This window comes from Indicator indicator, chromosome 2, assembly GCF_027791375.1.
Source record: "Indicator indicator isolate 239-I01 chromosome 2, UM_Iind_1.1, whole genome shotgun sequence".
Lineage (NCBI taxonomy): Eukaryota > Metazoa > Chordata > Aves > Piciformes > Indicatoridae > Indicator > Indicator indicator.
This window is the reverse complement of record NC_072011.1, coordinates 3,642,452-3,660,481: the sequence shown is the minus strand read 5'-3', so window position 1 is coordinate 3,660,481 and position 18,030 is coordinate 3,642,452. Positions and strand designations below refer to the sequence as shown.

At 46.3% G+C, this 18,030-nt stretch overlaps 1 protein-coding gene across 1 annotated transcript in view; it reads right to left on the bottom strand.

Annotated features, from left to right (window-relative positions):
• The window catches only part of SH3BGRL2 (SH3 domain binding glutamate rich protein like 2), a 38,142-nt gene extending 32,721 nt beyond the window's left edge, over positions 1–5,421 (bottom strand). Inside the window, exons 1-2 of the mRNA XM_054393034.1 lie at positions 5,262–5,421; positions 4,495–4,529 (exon numbers count right to left, since the gene is read on the bottom strand). Coding sequence (XP_054249009.1) covers positions 4,495–4,529; positions 5,262–5,421 — 195 coding nt within the window. The remainder of the gene's footprint in view (positions 1–4,494; positions 4,530–5,261) is intronic.
• Positions 5,422–18,030: the final 12,609 nt, after the last annotated feature.

Below are 18,030 nucleotides of genomic sequence, written 5' to 3'. Positions count from 1 at the left end.
GACTTCTCATAAGAGTGTCCAGAGATAGGTCAAGGGGGAATGGTTTTAAGCTGATGGAGAGTAAGTTTAGACTGGATCTTGGGAAGAAGTTCTTCAGTATGAGGGTGATGGGACTCCTGCCAGGGAGGTTGTGGATGCCTCCTCCCTGGAGGTGTTCAAGACCAGGCTGGATGAGACCTGGAGCAAGCAAGTCTAGTTGAAAAGCATCCCTCCCCATGGCAGGGAGTTTGGAGTAGATGATCTCTAAGGTCCTTTCCTGCCTATGCCATCCTGTGATCCAAGGATGATTCTACTTAATTCTTTCAGAAAGGAACCATAAGTTCTATGCTGTATTTTCAAAGGAACTGTAAATTATATGCTGCATTTTTTATAGCTATCATAAACAATGCTATCAAAAAAAAATATATAGTTATATAGTTTGAATAATCCTACATTATTCCTGAAGTGTCAGATCCACACAGTTGCTGACTGGCATAAAGCCCAGGTGGATGAATCATGCCTGTGGGGATCATATGACCCAGATACACTTTGGAAATTGGAGGATTTTTAACATGCATGTGCTAGTTCATAGAATCATAGAATGCATTGGGTTGGAAGGGACATTTAAAAGTCATCTAGTCCAACTGCCCTGCAGTAAGCAGGGACATCCCCAACTAGATCAGGTTGTTTAGAGCCACAAAAAACAGCCCACAGTTTTTGGAGGCAAAGCTGATGGAATAGTTGCTGCTTTGAAATAAGATGGTAGCCATCCCAAGATACTGCAAAGATAAAACTCTCTAAATTATTACTTTCTTTCTAAAGAAGTGGGCTGCATAGTACCTTTGTTTTTCAGTGTCTTAGTCTATTTTCTTTTTCTTACATCTGGCTCTGGCCAGCCTGATGTAGTGTGAGATGTCCCTGCCCATGGCAGGAGGGTTGGAACTGGATGATCCTTGTGGTCCCTTCCAACCCTGACTGATTCTGTGATTCTATGATATAGTGGTGGGGGTTTTCAGGCAGAAGGTAGCACCTACAGTTGTCAGCAAGCCAGGCATCACCAACAACAGCAAAATGACTGCACCATCGTCACTGCTGGCATCACAGCCTTTCACTACCTCCCTAAAAACTGCAAAGACAAACTCATCCACTGTCTTTCACCACAAGCAGATGCAAGAGAGGCCCAAGGAGACAGAGACTGAGAGTTTCTGAGCATGACTATTACACCTGGAATATTGTGTCCAGTTCTGGATTCCTCAGGTCAAGAAGGACCTCAGGAAACTGCTTGAAAGAGTCCAGCACAGAGCCACAAAAATGCTGAAGGCAGTGGAACATCTTCCTTATGAGGAGAGCCTGAGGGAGCTGAGGGCTCTGGAGCTTGGAGAGGAGGAGACTGAGAGGTGACCTCATTCATGTTGATAAATATGTAAAGGCTTAGTGCCCAGAGGCTGGAGCCAGGCTCTGCTGGGTGATGCCCAATGACAGCACAAGGGGCAATGGTGGAAACTGAGGCATAGGAAGTTCCATGGAAACAGGAGGAAACATTTTTTCCTGTGAGGGTCACAGAACACTGGAGCAGGCTGCCCAGGGGGGTTGTGGAGTCTCCTTCTCTGGAGACATTCAACACCACCTGGATGCATTCCTGTGCAGACTACCCTAAGTGATCCTGCTCTGGCAGGGGGGTTGGACTGGAGGTCCCTTCCAGCCTCTAACATTCTGTGATTCTGTGATATTTGTTCAAACAGAAATGAGATATCTAAAATGATTTGTGGGAGAGGTCAATTCCTTATAGTTCAGTACTGCTAAAACCCACATGAATCCCCTCCTGCACTGGTCAGAGCAATTAGTAAACTACACAGTGCCTGGGCCCAGCCACCTGCCATGAGAGCAAATGGCATCATCTGGCTAAGTTCATGAAACCTGCAGTGTCAGAATGGCTGCATGTACACAGAATCACAGAATCAGCCAGGTTGGAAGAGACTTCCAAAATCATCAAGTCCAACAGATCACCCAACCCTAACTAATCAACCAGACCATGGCACTAAGTGCCTTATTCAGTCTCTTCTTAAGCACCTCCAGGGATGTTGACCCCACCACCACCCTGGGCAGCACATTCCCATGGCCAATCTCTCTTTCTGGGGTGGATTTCTTTCTAAGATCAAGCCTAAACTTCCCCCTGCACAGCTTGAGACTGTGTCCTCTTGTTCTGTCACTGGTTGCCTGGGAGAAGAGACCAACCCCCTCCTGGCTACAACCTCCCTTCAGGGAGTTGTAGACAGCAATGAGGTCTCCCCTGAGCCTCCTCTTCTCCAGGCTGAACACCCCCAGCTCCCTCAGCCTCTCCTCACAGGGCTGTGCTCCAGACCTCTCCCCAGGTTGTTGCCCTTCTCTGGAAACGTTCAAGCAACTCAAGGTCTTTCTTGAACTGAAGGACCACCTTACATTGGGAATGATCTCTGGCCTGCTGTAATATCTAAACCATGGTCATGAACTGTTTGTGAGACTAGGTTAGCCCTGGCCAAAGCTGGCTGTGCTGGCAACCATTCTTCTAACAGCTTCACCACACCATAGCATTCCCATGCTCAGGCCCAGCCCATGTACCAGTACTCATGTGCCTACACATACCCATTTTCACCTGCTGGCTCCCAGTAGTTTCTACACCAGGCACAAGTTTAACTGCAACTTACACTTAACCAGATCCTTAATATTTCCCTGTCTGCACCATGAGAATTCTCCCACAAACCCACACTTCCTAACCTCTCCTTTTTAGTTTTGTAAAACTAATTAAGACGTTGAAGTGAAACAAATTGTGGGTGGTGTGGTTTTTTTGTTTTTTAGCCAGAAGCCTTGCAATTCTCCACATGACATCTGCATGAGATGTCAGCTGTAGATGTGCCAGCTGCATAAATTTAAACAAAGTGCCCTGGAAATTTTTAGCCAAAAAACGTAGCATCATCTCTTCCCACAAGAGACTTGATTCGAGCCTGTAAACAAGAGCAATAGTTACATTTAAAATCCTATCAAATTATGCCTTGTTGTTTAAGATGGATGCTCAGAGCATCTGCCACAACAGAAACCAGCTGATTATTCCCCATGAAAACCACAGGACCTTTGTCTTCCTCCACAACTGGATCTGTGCCGCAGGAGTGCGTCAGCCTCACAATTCTGCCTGCAGCTTTCCTCTGTGGTTACTCTGAACTCTAAAAACTTCCACATGAAACACTGATCAAGGACAACACGGCACAAAGAGCAGTCTGCTGTCAGCTCTCCCTTCCTCACTAGCCTATCTGAGCTCCTGTCAAGAGGCCAGTGGAGAAAAATCCATCTTCAGTTGACAAACTATGGAGGTGGACGCAGATAAGTAAAGTTAATTATGTGCTCTATACTCATGGAATCACAGAATGGTAGGGATGGAAGGATGTCTGGAGATCATCAAGTTCAACCCTCCCTGCCAAGGCAGGTTCACCTAGAGAAGGTCACACAGGAACATATTCAGGTGGGTTTTGAATGACTGCAGAGATGGAGACTCTACCACCTCTTTGGGCAGCCTGTTCCAGTGCTCCATCAACCTTAAATCAGAATCGTAGAATCGTAAAATGGTTGGGGTTGGAAGGGACTTCTAAAAGTCATCTAGTCCAACCCCCCCTGTAGTCAGCAGGGACATCTGCAACTAGCTCAGGTTGTTTACAGAAGTTCCTCCTCCTCATGTTTACATGGAACTCCTTATGTTCAAGCCTGTGCCCATTACCCCTTGTCCTATCACCAGGCACCACTGAAAAAAGACTGGTCCCATCCTCCTGACACCTGCCCATTCAGTATTTGTAAGCATTTATGAGATCCCCCCTCAGTCTTCTCTTTTCCAGACTAAAAAGACCTAATTCTCTCAGTCTTTCCTCATAAGAAAGATGATCTAGTCCCTTAACCATCTTTGTAGCCCTTTTCTGTACCCTCTCCAGCAAGTCCGTGTTCTTCTCGAGTGAAGATGCCCAGAACTGGACACAGGATTCTAGATCTAGAAGGGCAATGAAGCTGGGGAGGGATCTGGAGCACAGCCCTGTGAGGAGAGGCTGAGGGAGCTGGGGGTGTTTAGCCTGGAGAAGAGGAGGCTCAGGGGAGACCTCATTGCTGTCTGCAACTACCTGAAGGGAGGTTGTAGCCAGGTGGGGGTTGGTCTCTTCTCCCAGGCAACCAGCAGCAGAACAAGAGGACACAGTCTCAAGCTGTGCCAGGGGAGGTACAGGCTGGATGTTAGGAGGAAGTTCTTCACAGAGAGAGTGATTGCCCATTGGAATGTGTTGCCCGGGGAGGTGGTGGAGTCACTGACCCTGGAGATGTTCAAGAGAAGCCTGGATGAGGCACTGAGTGCCATGGTCTGGTTGATTGGATAGGGCTGGGTGATTGTTTGGACTGGAGGATCTTGGAGGTCTCTTCCAACCTGGTTGAGTCTATGATTCTATGTGGCCTAACCATGCAGAGTAGTAGACACTTCAGACCCATTTGTGAAACTTAGCCTTGTACCTTGCTGCTTCCAAGATTTCCAGAGCTTGAAGCAACTGAAAGAAACCTCAAAAGAGAAGTCATATAATGAGAGGCAGTGTGTCCAGGAAACTGAGTTTGTGGCTATTCACACACCATGTTGGGAAAGCATCTGTATCCTTCAGGCTTGACTGCCTTAGCACCAAAACATTTTGTTCTGATTACATTTCAGCGCACCAGAATCACAGAATCACAGAATGTCAGGGGTTGGAAGGGGCCTCCACAGACCATCAAGTCCAACCCCACTGCCAAAGCAGGATCACCTAGAGCAGGCCACACAGGAATGCATCCAGATGGATTTTGAAAGTCTCCTGAGAAGGAGACTCCACAACCTCCCTGGGCAGCCTGTTCCAGTACTCCATGACCCTCACCATAAAGAAGTGTCTCCTCGTGTTGAGGCGGAACCTCCGGTGTTCCAGCTTGTACCCACTGTTCCCTGTCCTATCACTGGGCACCACTGAAAAGAGACCATCACCTTCATTTTGACTCCCACCCCTCAGATATTTATTAGACATTGATCAGATCCCATCTCAGCTTTCTCTTCTCCAGACTAAACAACCCCAGAGCTCTCAGTCTTTCTTCACAGAAGAGATTTTCAAGTCCCCCAGTCATCCTTGTAGCTCTCCATTGGACTCTGTCCAGCAGATTCCTGTCTCTCTTGAATTGGGGAGCCCAAAACTGGACATGGCATTCCATGTGAGGTCTCACCAAGGAAGAGTAGAGGGGGAGGAGAACCTCCCTAGACCTGCTGGACACGCTCCTCTCAATGCACCCCTGGATCCCATTGACCCTCTTGGCCACAAGGGGACATTGCTGTCTCATGGAGAACTTGAAATCCACCAGGACTCCCAGGTCTTTCTCCATGGAGCTGTATTCCAGCAGGATCACCCCCAGTCTGTACTGGTGCATGATGTTACTCCTCCCCAGATACAGAAGGCACTGTGAGACACACCATCAAAATATTCCCATTGTGGAGTTTCAGAGGAAAATCTTTACATAATATGGTCGTAATCTATCTTTATTGTGGTGCAGAAAACTCCAACAGAGCTAAAAGTCTGCTGCTGTAATTCAGTGTTTGCCTCCCAAGAGTTTTATCAGGGTGATTGTTTTCTGACCATCATTTCTCTGGGTATGGTTTTGCTCTTAATCCATGTTTCTATCCACAAAAGCAAGACAGGAAAGAAGTATTTAGAGCTGGGATTAAAAAAGGATTAAAAAGCAGCAAAAAAATAGGGTGTCCACTTTGACAGCCAAAACTGCTAAAATGAGCTAATCACTTACCCAACAGCCTGGTTTATAGATGAAATCTTTTCTGCCTCCGAGCAACCTGATCTAGTGTGAGGTGTCCCTGCCCCTGGCAGAGGGGTTGGAACTCAATGATCCTTGAGGTCCCTTCCAACCCTAACAATTCTATGATTCTATGGTTCTATGATGAACATCTTCTTGGCTGGCTAGTCAGACCACAAACACATTTTAGAAGTCTGACATTTAAAAAACCAAAACAGAACACATGTCTAAGGCCATCTCATAGACTTTTTTCAGAGGCTGGCATATGTCTGTCCTGACCTGCACCCCTAAAGCCAGAGATGGTATTGCTGGTTCCCTCCCTTCCCTTTCAATCTGTTACTCTTCCCTGATGCCCTCCTTACTCCTGACAGGTGCCCTGTCTGCAGGACTGCAGGAGTCAGGCTCTCCACTCGATGACTCAGCTGAAAGCGGAATGTACTGCGCTTGGCAGGGGCACACCTTCACAGTGCAGTTTGAAGATACAGATAAGCAGATCTCACTGCTGGCTGTCTCTGAGATGACACAATGTTCCTCCCTCCTGCCAAGCAGCTCCTGCAGCCTTCCTTGCACAATCATCATGCAGGGACTAGGGGAACAAGGGAAAGAGCGTCAGTAATGCCAGCACCACAGCCACATCAGTTTCGATCAGTAGCAAAACCGCACCCTAAGAAAAGGGCTCAGCAGAAGCAGAGGCATGACCTGCTCCAGGTATTTCAAGTATGAACTGCACAAACAGCCTTTGTGTTACATCAGCACAAGCTCAGCTCTCTCCCACAGCTGAAAATATGAACTGGGAGCCTCTGCCTTTACCAGTCATGCAAACATCACCAAAGGGTGATGCTTTTACTCTGCAGTGTAAAAGGCAGATGTAAAATAGTTACTGCAGAGGATTACTAATCTTGACTTCTTAGACAGATGAGGCTTAACACACTCCCAGAAAATGAGATACTACGCTCTAACAAAGGAATGCAAGCCCTAACCACATCAAATGTAAACAGTGCTAACTGCAAACCCACACATGCCTGCCTTAGAGAAGCATGGAGGAGGCAACCTCTCTTACAAACACACCAAGCAACATCTGCATTCTTCTGTTCCCAGTGAGCTTGTACTTCCACACAGAAGCAATGAAAAACAATCTCACACCTTCACAAGGCTGACATGCAAATCCCTCAAGGTCTTGTTACATAGACAACCTGCAGCAACAGAGACTTTCTGCCAAATTTCTCTCTTTGCCTGGTTTAGGGAAGGAAAGCACAGCTGAACTCTGGCAACTTTTACTGCAGAGAGGTGGCAGTGCCACGGCAGGGCTTTTACAAAGGTTCAAATCACAGTACCACAGTCTCACAGTACATTAGAGGTTGTGAAGGGACCTCAAGAGATCGTTCAGTCTAACTCCCCTGCCAAAGCAGCATCACCCAGGGTAATCTGCACAGGAATGCATCCAGGTGGGTTTGGAAAGTCTCCAGAGAAGGAGACTCCACACCCTCTCCGGGCAGCCTGTTCCATTGATCTGTCACCCTCGCTGTAAAGAAGTTTCTCCTCAGGTTAAGTCATTGCTCTTGGTGCTGGAAAACACACAATGAGGGTGGTGAGACACTGGAACAAGTTGCCCGGGGAGGTGGTAAAAGCCTCATCCCTGAAGTTTTTTAAGGCCAGGCTGGATGTGGCTCTGGGCAACCTGATCTAGTGTGAGGTGTCCCTACCCATGGCAGTGGGGGTTGGAACTGGATGATTCTTGAGGTCCCTTCCAACCCTGACAGTTCTATGATTCTATGCACCTAGGGAAAAAGGAGATGAGAAGCTGTGTGAAGTGAAGGAGAGTAGTAAAGTGGAAACTTTAAAAATAAAAAGAGCTAAAAAACCAAAGAGCTAAAAACACCTTCAGTGTGCGGTGGGTTGAAAATTCCCCCCCCCCCCAACATTAACTTTGCCAGACCAGCTCAGTTGGAAGCAAATGAAAGCTGTATTTACAAGCAAAGCTACAATCTACAATGGGATGCAACGAGTATGTACAAAATATACAATATGTGCAATATTTACAGGTATTTACGATTGATAAACAGCACAAGACCCCCCCTGGCCAAAGACCAGGGGAGCTAATAGCTTCTGCCCCCACTGCCTCCCCCTTATCCTCCTGTACACAAGAGAAAGGAGCAGAGGGATGTTAGACTTAGCCAAAACAGTGCAGCCATGGTCAAGCAGAAGCCAGCAGAATCACAAAGTTAGTATCTCCCAGCCCGAGGAAGCGAGAAGAGCAAGAAATTGTTTACATTACTAGCTGAAGTCTCTTGTGAAGACCTTGGAGTGCTGGTGGACAGCAAGTTCTGCATGGGACAGCAATGTGCTCTTCTGGCCAAGAAAGCCAATGGGATCCTGGGGTGCAGCAAGAAAAGTGTGTCCAGCAGGGCTAGGGAAGTTCTACCTCTCTACTCTGCCCTGCTGAGACCACAGCTGCAATCCTGTGTCCAGTTTGGGGCTCCCCAGCTCAAGAGAGACAGAGACCTGCTGGAGAGAATCCAAGGGAGAGCCACGAAGATGCTTAGGGGACTTGAGCATCTCCCCTGTGAAGAGAGCCTGAGAGCCCTGGGGCTGTTTAGTGTGGAGAAGACTGAGAGGGGATCTGATCAATGTCTCTCAATAGCTGAGGGGTGGGTGTCAAGTGGAGGGGGCCAGGCTCTTTTCAGTGGTTCACAGTAAAATGACAAAGAACAATTGGTTCAAACTTGAACAGAGAAGATTTCAGCTCAACATGAGGAGAAACTTCTTTCCAGTGAGGTGACAGAGCCCTGGAACGGCTGCCCAGGGGGTTGTGGAGTCTCCTTCTCTGGAGACTTTCCAAACCCCACCTGCATACATTCCTGTGCAGACTACCCTAAGTGATCCTGCTTTGGCAGGGGGATTGGACCTGATGATCTCTGGAGGTCCCTTCCAACCTCTGATATACTGTGAGACTGTGATCATTCCAATGGGATTGGTTAGAACTATCTTTATTTTCCTTTTTACACACAATAGTGATTTGTTTACCCCTCACTCTTTTCTGTCCAGGACCTGTGAAAAAATTTTTAAAGGCACAGCTTAAAACTACCACGCAGTGCTTCGTGACCACAGAACTTTTCCACCTGAAAAGAAACAGAACAGTCCCTGAAGAGAGGCCACAGGCAGCCTGTGCTGCCCTGCTCACCTGCTAGCAGCAACCTTCCGCTTGCACACAGAGATATAATTAAGGACATGCCATATGCAATCCTCCATCGGACTGGGAGGGCAATCTGTTCAGCTTCATCTAAAAGAAGTTTGCAGCTCCGTGGATGCTGCTGAGACACTGCTTTGGCAGGCAGCCTGCACACCTTTCCCCCTCTGTGCAATATGTATGTCTGGTATCTGTGAAAGAGCCCAGGATTTAAGAAATGCAAGTATAAATCTGAGCCAGGTTTGAGTTTTTTAAAAGACTCCTGTGATGGTTTTAAAGATTGTGTCATTAATTTTTCTCACAAAGGTCGAGCAGAAAAGTGAAAGAATGTAAATAAACCACTATTGGGTGTAAGAAAGCAAAATAATGATTATTCTAGACACTGCCTTTGGAGAGAGAGAAGCATTTAAGAGCCAGTACTCAAAACAAGATACAGGACAGAGGGGCAGTCTCTCAGTCTTCTCTCAGTCTGCCTGCTTCTTTTCTGGCTGAAGATAACACACACCCCCATACTGACCTTGACAAGCTAACAGCCTCTCTGCTTCTTGGCTCTCTCTGCCTTCTGCCAGGGGGGCTGGGGGGAGCCCTTCTGGCTTGGCCCCTTAGGGGGAAGCCAAGGGGCTTGGTTGTGCTTTCTGTTGACTGTACATCTTTGTAAATGTTGTGAATTGTGTCTATTTGTACATATTCAGTGCATTTCATCCTAGGTTGTAGTTCTGCCTGTAAATACAGCTTCATTTGCTTCCAGACTGAGCCAGCCTGGTTATTGTTGGTGTGGGAGAGGGATTTCAGCTCCCACACTGTAACAACTCCCAGTCACAAGCAGTCAGCAAAGGAAAATACATTTCTGTATTTCTGTATTTATTATATATTATAATATATGTATATTATATACATATACTATATACATTCCATATTATATATTTTAATATATATTTTGTAGATATATATTATGGTCTATGATTCTATATTTATTTCTTATTTTTCTATAAAGCTACAGTAAAACTGCTCCATGCCCACTGCCTGCTAACCTTGTATTTTCCTTGTCAGATGCAGCACTACAGTAAAATGCATTTCAATCTGTTTCTGTGTATGTCTGTCTATTACTGCAAGCTGAAAAGCTTCCTTTTTAAGATGCTTTGTAAGAAACCATTGTTCTCTGTGAAGTAACAAGTCTGGAAAAGAGAAGACTGAGAGGGGATTTAATAAATGTTTATAAACATCTGAGGGCTGGGGGACAAGAGGGAGGGGACAGGCTCTGTTCAGCTGCACCCTGGGATAGGACAAGGGGCAATGGATAGAAACTGCAGCACAGGATGTTCCACCTCAACATGAGGAGGAACTTCTTCACTGTGAGGGTCACAGAGCACTGGAACAGGCTGCCCAGAGAGGTTGTGGAGTCTCCTTACACTTCAGTCTCTGATGGACTGTAGGAAATCAGATGTTGTGAGATCCAGATTTTGGCTCATTACTTCCCATCAGAACAGTAAGAACACCTCTGAAGCTGTATCTATCTTCCAACTAATGACATGAATTTGCATTATATTGCATCAATGTGAAACAAACAAACAAACAAAAACCCAGCATTGCTTGTGGAAATAAAAAATGGCTACAACTAAATGAAGCTTGAGCACTTTGCAACAGGAACTGGAACAGAACTTGGAAGCCCCACTGAGTGTATAGGCAGACAGCTCCAAATCAGAGACACTTTGACAGACTAGCAGACTGTACAGACTGAGGAACGTAGAAAGAGTTCTCAGCGTTGCTTGGCAAGCAGCAGGTGACTGCCAGATTGAAGGTCAGGATGCACTGTGGGTTGTTAGATTGTGGGAGCTTGCAAAACCTACTGCCAGTTTGAATGGCTGGACCTTATGGAACTGTAACCATGGATGTGTAAGCTCTGTGTAAGGTAGAGTGTTAAAGCCAAGGTGCTTGCTCAGTTATCCCAGGTGTCTGGCCTGTATTTAAGAACTTTATTTCCTTAGCTGATTTCAGATAACGAACTGCTTACACAGAATCACACAGAAACACTCAGGTTGGAAAAGAGCCTCAGGAGCACCAAGTCCAACCCACAACCCTACTCTACAAAGTTCAACCCTAAACCATATCCCCAAGTACTACATCCAAACCACCTTTAAACACAGCCAGGCTTGGGGACTCAACCACCTCGCTGGGAAGCACATTCCAAAGCCTGACCACTCTTGCTGTGAAAATATGTTTCCTAATGTCTCTTCTAAACTTCAAAATCATAGAATCATAGAATTGTTAGGGTTGGAAGGGACCTCAGGGATCATCCAGTTCCAACCCCCTTGCCATGGGCAGTGACACATCACACTAGATCAGGTTGCTCAGAGACACATCCAGCTTGGTCTAAAAAGCCTCCAGGGATGAGGCTTCCATCACCTCCCTGGGCAACCTCTTCCAGTCTCTCACCACCCTCATGGGGAAGAATTTCTTCCTAAAGCCAATCTGAATCTACCCAATTCTATTTTTGTTCCATTCCCAGCAAAGATGTTAAGTTAAAAATAGTTAACCCAATGTAAGTTACCCACCCATGTAATTGTGCTTGCTGGTGGGGATTTACAGTGGCACAAGTATTTCCTTTTCTGCTAGGAAAATGATAACAGCAGTGTATAAATGATGTTATGAAGATTTTTCTCTGAGAGCTCTGACAGGGCTAGCAATGGCAATTGAAGACATTACTGCTATTAACTCCAAAGCTGTTCTTCTGCCTGTTGCAGAGCCTCAGGACACTGCATGGTTGCCTTCTAGCCTTTTTGGTTGCAGCCTTGTGTGTTTGCCTTTGTGGGTGCAAGATGGGCCAGTAACACACTACACAGGGAAACTCAGCATCTGCAGCACTAGCACATGGATCTCAGCAGGTCCAGAGAGGTGATTCTACCACTTTAATCTGCTCTGGAAAGACCTCACCTGGAGTACTGTCTCCAGCTCTGGAGTCCTCAATACAGGGAGGATATGGACCTGATGGAGAGGGTCCAGAGGAGGGCCATGAAAATGCTCAGGGGGTTGGAGCAGCTCTGCTAGGAGGACAGGCTGAGGGAGCTGGGGGTGTTCAGCCTGGAGAAGAGAAGGCTCTGGGGAGACCTAAGAGCAGCCTGCCAAGACCTGAAGGGGGCTACAAGAAGAATGGGGAGAGACTGTTTGCAAAGGGCTGCAGGGACAGGATGAGGGACAATGGCTTCAAACTAGAGAAGAGCAGATTGAGATTGGATATCAGGAAGAAGTTCTTCACTATGAGGGTGGCAGAACACTGGAACAGGCTGTCCAGGGAGGTGGTTGAGGCTCCTTCCCTGGAGATATTCCAGGTGAGGCTCGATGAGGCCCTGGGCAGCCTGATCTAGTTGGGGATGTCCCTGCTGACTGCAGGGAGGTTGGACTGGATGACCTTCAGAGGTCCCTTCCAGCCTGGACCATTCTATCATTCTATGATTCTATCATTCTATTGTTCTATGACTCTATGTCCAGTTTTGCCACTGTTGCAGAGGTGATACTAAGTTTTGGCAAACTTCTGCTTGTGACAAGGCCTTGAACAGCCACAGTTTCTGTCTTTCTGAACATGCCATCTTATGGGGCTGTTCTGCTGTAAATTCTATCAGTAGGGTTACCCTCAGAGCTTTTTATTTGTAGGCAGAGCCCTGCAACCATGAACTAGAGCTCCAGATTGAATGCAGGTGAAAACGTGCTTGTGTATGTTCCTTTCACACAAGCTGATATGTTTTCCTGGTTCACTTCTGGCTGTTCATGCTTTTACAAAAAGACAGAATGGTGTTTCTCTTCACATGCTTGGAGATATGGCTCATTGTGATCCTTTTCACCTGTCTGCTGTGCAACACCAGTCCCCTGAATTCACTGGGGAGTTGAACAATGTGAGCTGGAAAGAGAATTCAGTGGTGGAAATTCCATCACAACTTTTCCTGACATATTCATATATTGCAGAGGATGACACTGAGTATTATTAGGGCTATCAAAACCTTTATGAGTGATTGTTTGGAACAATTTAATAGTAACATTGCAAATCAATTAAAGACTGGGTTCTTAATCATGGAATTGGGGTCTGTATTTTTTCAGAGAAAAGCAAAGAGGATTTTTCTGTGTCTTCAGTTGAAAGCAAGCTCCCTTTGATCTGAGAAACAATAGAGCATCAGCAACTGAAACCTGTCATTGCCTTGCTGCAGGGTTAGTGAAATTATCATCCCTGTCTAATCTCAAGAAACACAATTCAAGTATGCATGAAACCTTTGATCTGGATCTGCATCTCCTAAGGTCACACAATCTTCCTGAAGCATCTCTAATGGAGTGATCTGATATGCTTAAACAGAAGCAGAGAAAGGATTGGCATCTGAAGGATTTAGATAGCATCACATTCTTCAGTAGGAACCTGCTAGGAAGCTAAAATTAGTAAGAAAGGAGGTACAAAACTAGTCTTTGATCAGAGAAGACAGCTGCCATGAAGGCCCTGATGTGCAGGCAGTCCTCTCCTACTCAGTGAAACAGGCTTGCCTGCAGCAAGCTCTATTTTCTAGTAAAGGTTCCCAGCATCAGGCCTCAGGGGAGACTGAAAATCCCTGGCTTGATTCAGCATGGTATTCAGCAATGCCTTTGGCTATGTGGAGGTGACTCCTTCTGACCTTACAGGAGATGAGTCTGCAGTTTCTGGGACAACAAGAGATGGCTGCTGCCTGGGGATGCAGCCAGTCCCTCAGAAACGGGCCTGCAGGAGAGAAAGGGTTGTTTGGAAGTTGCAAGAATCACAGAACTGTCAGAGCTGGAAGGGACCTCAAAGATCATGCAGTTCCAAACCCCCTGCCATGGGCAGGGACACCTCACACTACAGCAGGTTGCTCACAGCCACATCCAGCCTGGCTGCAAAAACCTCCAGGGATGAGGCTTCCACCACCTCCCTGGGCAACCTGTTCCAGTGTCTCACCACCCTCATGGGGAAGAATTTCTTCCTGACATACAATCTGAATCTACCCATTTCTAGTTTTGTTCCATTCCCCCCAGTCCTATCACTCCCTGATACCCTAAAAAGTCCCTCCCCAGCTTTCTTGTAGCCCCCTTCAGATCCTGGAAGGCCACAAGAAGGTCTCCTTGGAGCCTTCTCTTCTCCAGACCAAATGACCCCAACTCTCACAGGAACTATGGGGCTGTAGTTGCATTTGTTGAAAGAAAAGTAAGGTTGACATTTGTTAATAAAGTTAGAAACCTTGCTCTGCTCCCAGGTGAGTCCAAGGTAATTTTGCTATTGACCTGACTAATAGCAGTGGCAGTTTGCCTTGGTTTAGAGAACAGCAAAATTCATCACACTAGCCTTAAAAAAACATGCTGACAGAACTTTGCCGTAATACAGGCCAGTTTTATCTCAAATATGACATTTGTCTAGAGCCACAAAAGCACTTTTCCGTTGTTCTTTCCTATACTGCTGGGAAAACCTGTAAATATCTGTAAAAACTTATCACAACAGATTCTGAATGACTGGCATGGCTGTCACTGCAGTTATTTTAGAAGGCATTATCAGGAGATGTGTGTATCTGTAGCTGGCAGAATGACACATCTGTGCTGTGTGGATAGTAGCTGTCAGGAGAAAATAATGAAAGTATTGACAACTTTTTTTTTTTTTTTTTTTTTTTTTTTTTGCACAAGCTTGTTTTTTCAAATTCCTTGGAGCATTTTGGACTCATAATATCTCTGATCCTTCAGGATGAGAAAACAAATAAATGCAAGCATTGACTTTCTTAGGGTAAAGTCAAATTAACTTTTTTCCAAGTGTCCAAAGGGGTTTTACTCTTAAAATTCATGGACAGGGATCAGTGGCAGTGTGGGAGAAATAGGGATGTGACCTTGTGTCTGTGTGGCTAAAGGGCTCGCCATGAAACACAGTATGCCACTATTTGGCAAGGCAGAACTGCAGTCCTAGAGCTTGCCTTAATGTCTCTTAGAGTCATAGAATCAGGGTTGGAAGGGACCACAAAGATCGTCTATTTCCAACCCCCCTGCCATGGGCAGGAACACCTCACACTAGATCAGGCTGGCCAGAGCCTCATCCAGCCTGGCCTTAAACACCTCCAGGGATGAGGCCTCAACCACCATTCCGGGCAACCACCACCCTCATGGTGAAGAACTTTTTCCTTACATCCAGCCTGAATCTACCCACTTCCAGCTTTGTCCTGTCAGAAGACTCTGCTGCACATGGCATCTTGTGGCTCCACATTCTCCATCAACTAGCTCTTGTTTCACAAGTAGCTGGAGCTCCAGTTGGGTGTAACTGGGTCCTGAGTGAGATGCAGCTCCATGAAAGGTAGGAGGTGGCCAGTGGGACTTAGCATCTTGAGGTAACAGAACTGAGATCCCACCCAGACGAAATAAGGCTAATGACTTCCTGTGCTAGGTGTTTTTATCCATTCTAATAGATAAATACTCCTGTGTCCCTGAGTTTTGATGCTTAAACCTAATGAGAAGGAAGAAACATGAGCTACTTTTTTTTGTTTTTTAAATTATTGTCCAGTTCTGGCCTCCTCAATTTAAGAAGGACACTGAGATACTTGAACATGTCCAGAGAAGGGCAACAAGGCTGGGGAGGGGTCTGGAGCACAGCCCTGTGAGGAGAGGCTGAGGGAGCTGGGGGTGTTTAGCCTGGAGAAGAGAAGGCTCAGGGGAGACCTCATTGCTCTCTACAACTATCTGAAGGGAGGTTGTAGCCAGGTGGGGATTGGTCTCTTCACTCAGGCAACCAGGGACAGAACAAGAGGACACAGTCTCAAGCTGTGCCAGGGGAAGTTTAGGCTAAGGTGAGGAGAAAGTTCTTCCCAGAAAGAGAGATTGGCCATTGGAATGTGCTGCCCAGGGAGGTGGTGGAGTCACTGTCCCTGGAGGTGTTCAGGAAAAGCTTGGATGTGGCACTTGGAGCCATGGTTTAGTTGTCAGGAGGTGTTAGGTATTAGCTAATAGGTTGGACTTGATGATCTCTGAGGTCTTTTCCCACCTGGTTGATTCTGTGATTAAGAAATCTGCTTTCATATCTTGTTTGCAGTAAGCAGCCAGGGATGCTTTATTCATTGTGACAAAACAATGTGATGATAAACACACAGAACTAGCTCACAACACTTGCAGCGCTCTGCTAACTCACCGTGTCACACACACAAAAAAAAAGATGCGTGGCATCATCTTAAAAGCTTAGGTGATAAACATGTTACATAATAGGAAATTTGTGTGACTTTGTTAGGGATTCTTGTTCTGTTTTGGATTTAAAGTTGTTTTTATTTTTTCTTTGCAGAATTTTGAATGCAATATTTCATTTGGAAGGAACCTACAATGATCATCTAGTTTAACTGCCTGAGCACTTCAGGGCTCCCCAGAAGTTCAAGTATGTTATTAAGGGCATTGTCCAAATGACCTGACTGACCTGGGACATCAATCACCTCTTTAGGAAGCCCAGTCCAGTGCGGGACCACCCTTTAAAGAAATACTTCCTTAACGCCAAGTCTGAACCTCCCCTACACAGGGAGAAGAGATCAGCACCTCCCTCTCCACTTCTCCTCCTGAGGAAGCTGCAGAGAGCAGTGAGGTCATCCCTCAGATGGCTTTTCTCCAAACCAGACAAGCCCAGACTCCTCAGCTGTTGCCCACTGCACATTCCTCCCAGCCCTTTCACCAGCATTGTTGCCCTCCTCTGAATACATTCAAGGACCTTCACATCGTTCTTCAACTGTGGGGCCCAGAAGCGCACACAGTACTCAACCCAAGGTGAGACCACACCAGCACTAAATACAGCAGGACAATCACCTCTTCTGGCCAGCTGGTGTGTTTCATGCATCCCAGGATGCTCTTTGCCCTCTTGGCTGCCAGGGCACACTGCTGACTCATGTAAGTATTACAGCATTTGCTTTGCTTTCCAGAATCTGCTTCTAAAACTGCTCTCTTCAGTGCTATTTCAGTAAAGTTTAAACAATTACCAAATGTTTAACACATTTGAAGATAACCACAGAATCAACCAGGTTGGAAGAGACCTCCAACATCATCAAGTCCAACCGATCACCCAACCCTAACTAATCAACCAGACCATGTCTCCAAGTGCCTCATCCAGGCTTTGCTTAAACACCTCCAGGGATGTTGACCCCACCACCTCCCTGGGCAGCACATTCCAATGGGCAATCTCTCTTTCTGGGAAGAATTTCTTCCTACCATCCAGCCTAGACCTCCCCCTGCACAGCTTGAGACTGTGTCCTCTTGTTCTGGTGCTGGTTGCCTGGGAGAAGAGACCAACCCCCACCTGGCTACAACCTCCCTTCAGGTAGTTGTAGACAGCAATGAGGTCTCCCCTGGGCCTCCTCTTCTCCAGGCTAAACACTCCCAGCTCCCTCAGCCTCTCCTCCAGGGCTGTGCTCCAGACCCCTCCTCAGCCTTGTGCCCTTCTCTGGATACCTTCCAGCATCTCAACATCTTTCCCAAATTGAGGGTTCCACTACTCAAGGTGTGGCCTAACCAGTGCAGATCACAGGGGCAGCATGACTTCCCTGCTCCTGTTGGCCACACTATTCCTGATACAGGCCAGGATGCCAATGGCCCTCTGAAGAAACAAAACATAGTTAGCATGTTTTTCTTCCCCCCACAAAATCGTAATTCTACCAGGCAAGCCTGATTCACCAATACTAACAAAGGGATATCCTTAAATTCCTACAATTTTTTGGCTACAGCAGTATAAGACTTCCCTGTGCAAGATAAACTATCTCCTGCTCTCCCATCTCTGATTCAAAGATCAACTTTCTGATCACCTCTGCAGGACTGAGTACTGAGTTTCCAATAGTTTAGAACTGGACAGCTCTCAACCACCTTGCTGAACTGGGGTTTTACTGGGAAGCAAAAGATACTATTCAGAATTAAATAACTCAGAGAAATCAAAATAATTAAACATATGAATAACTGTAACACAGCCTGGAGAACAGAGAATGACCTGCATTTGATGAGGAGGTACTAAAAAGCAGCTGAATTAATAAGGGTTGCAGTTATCATACTTGTCTTTATGT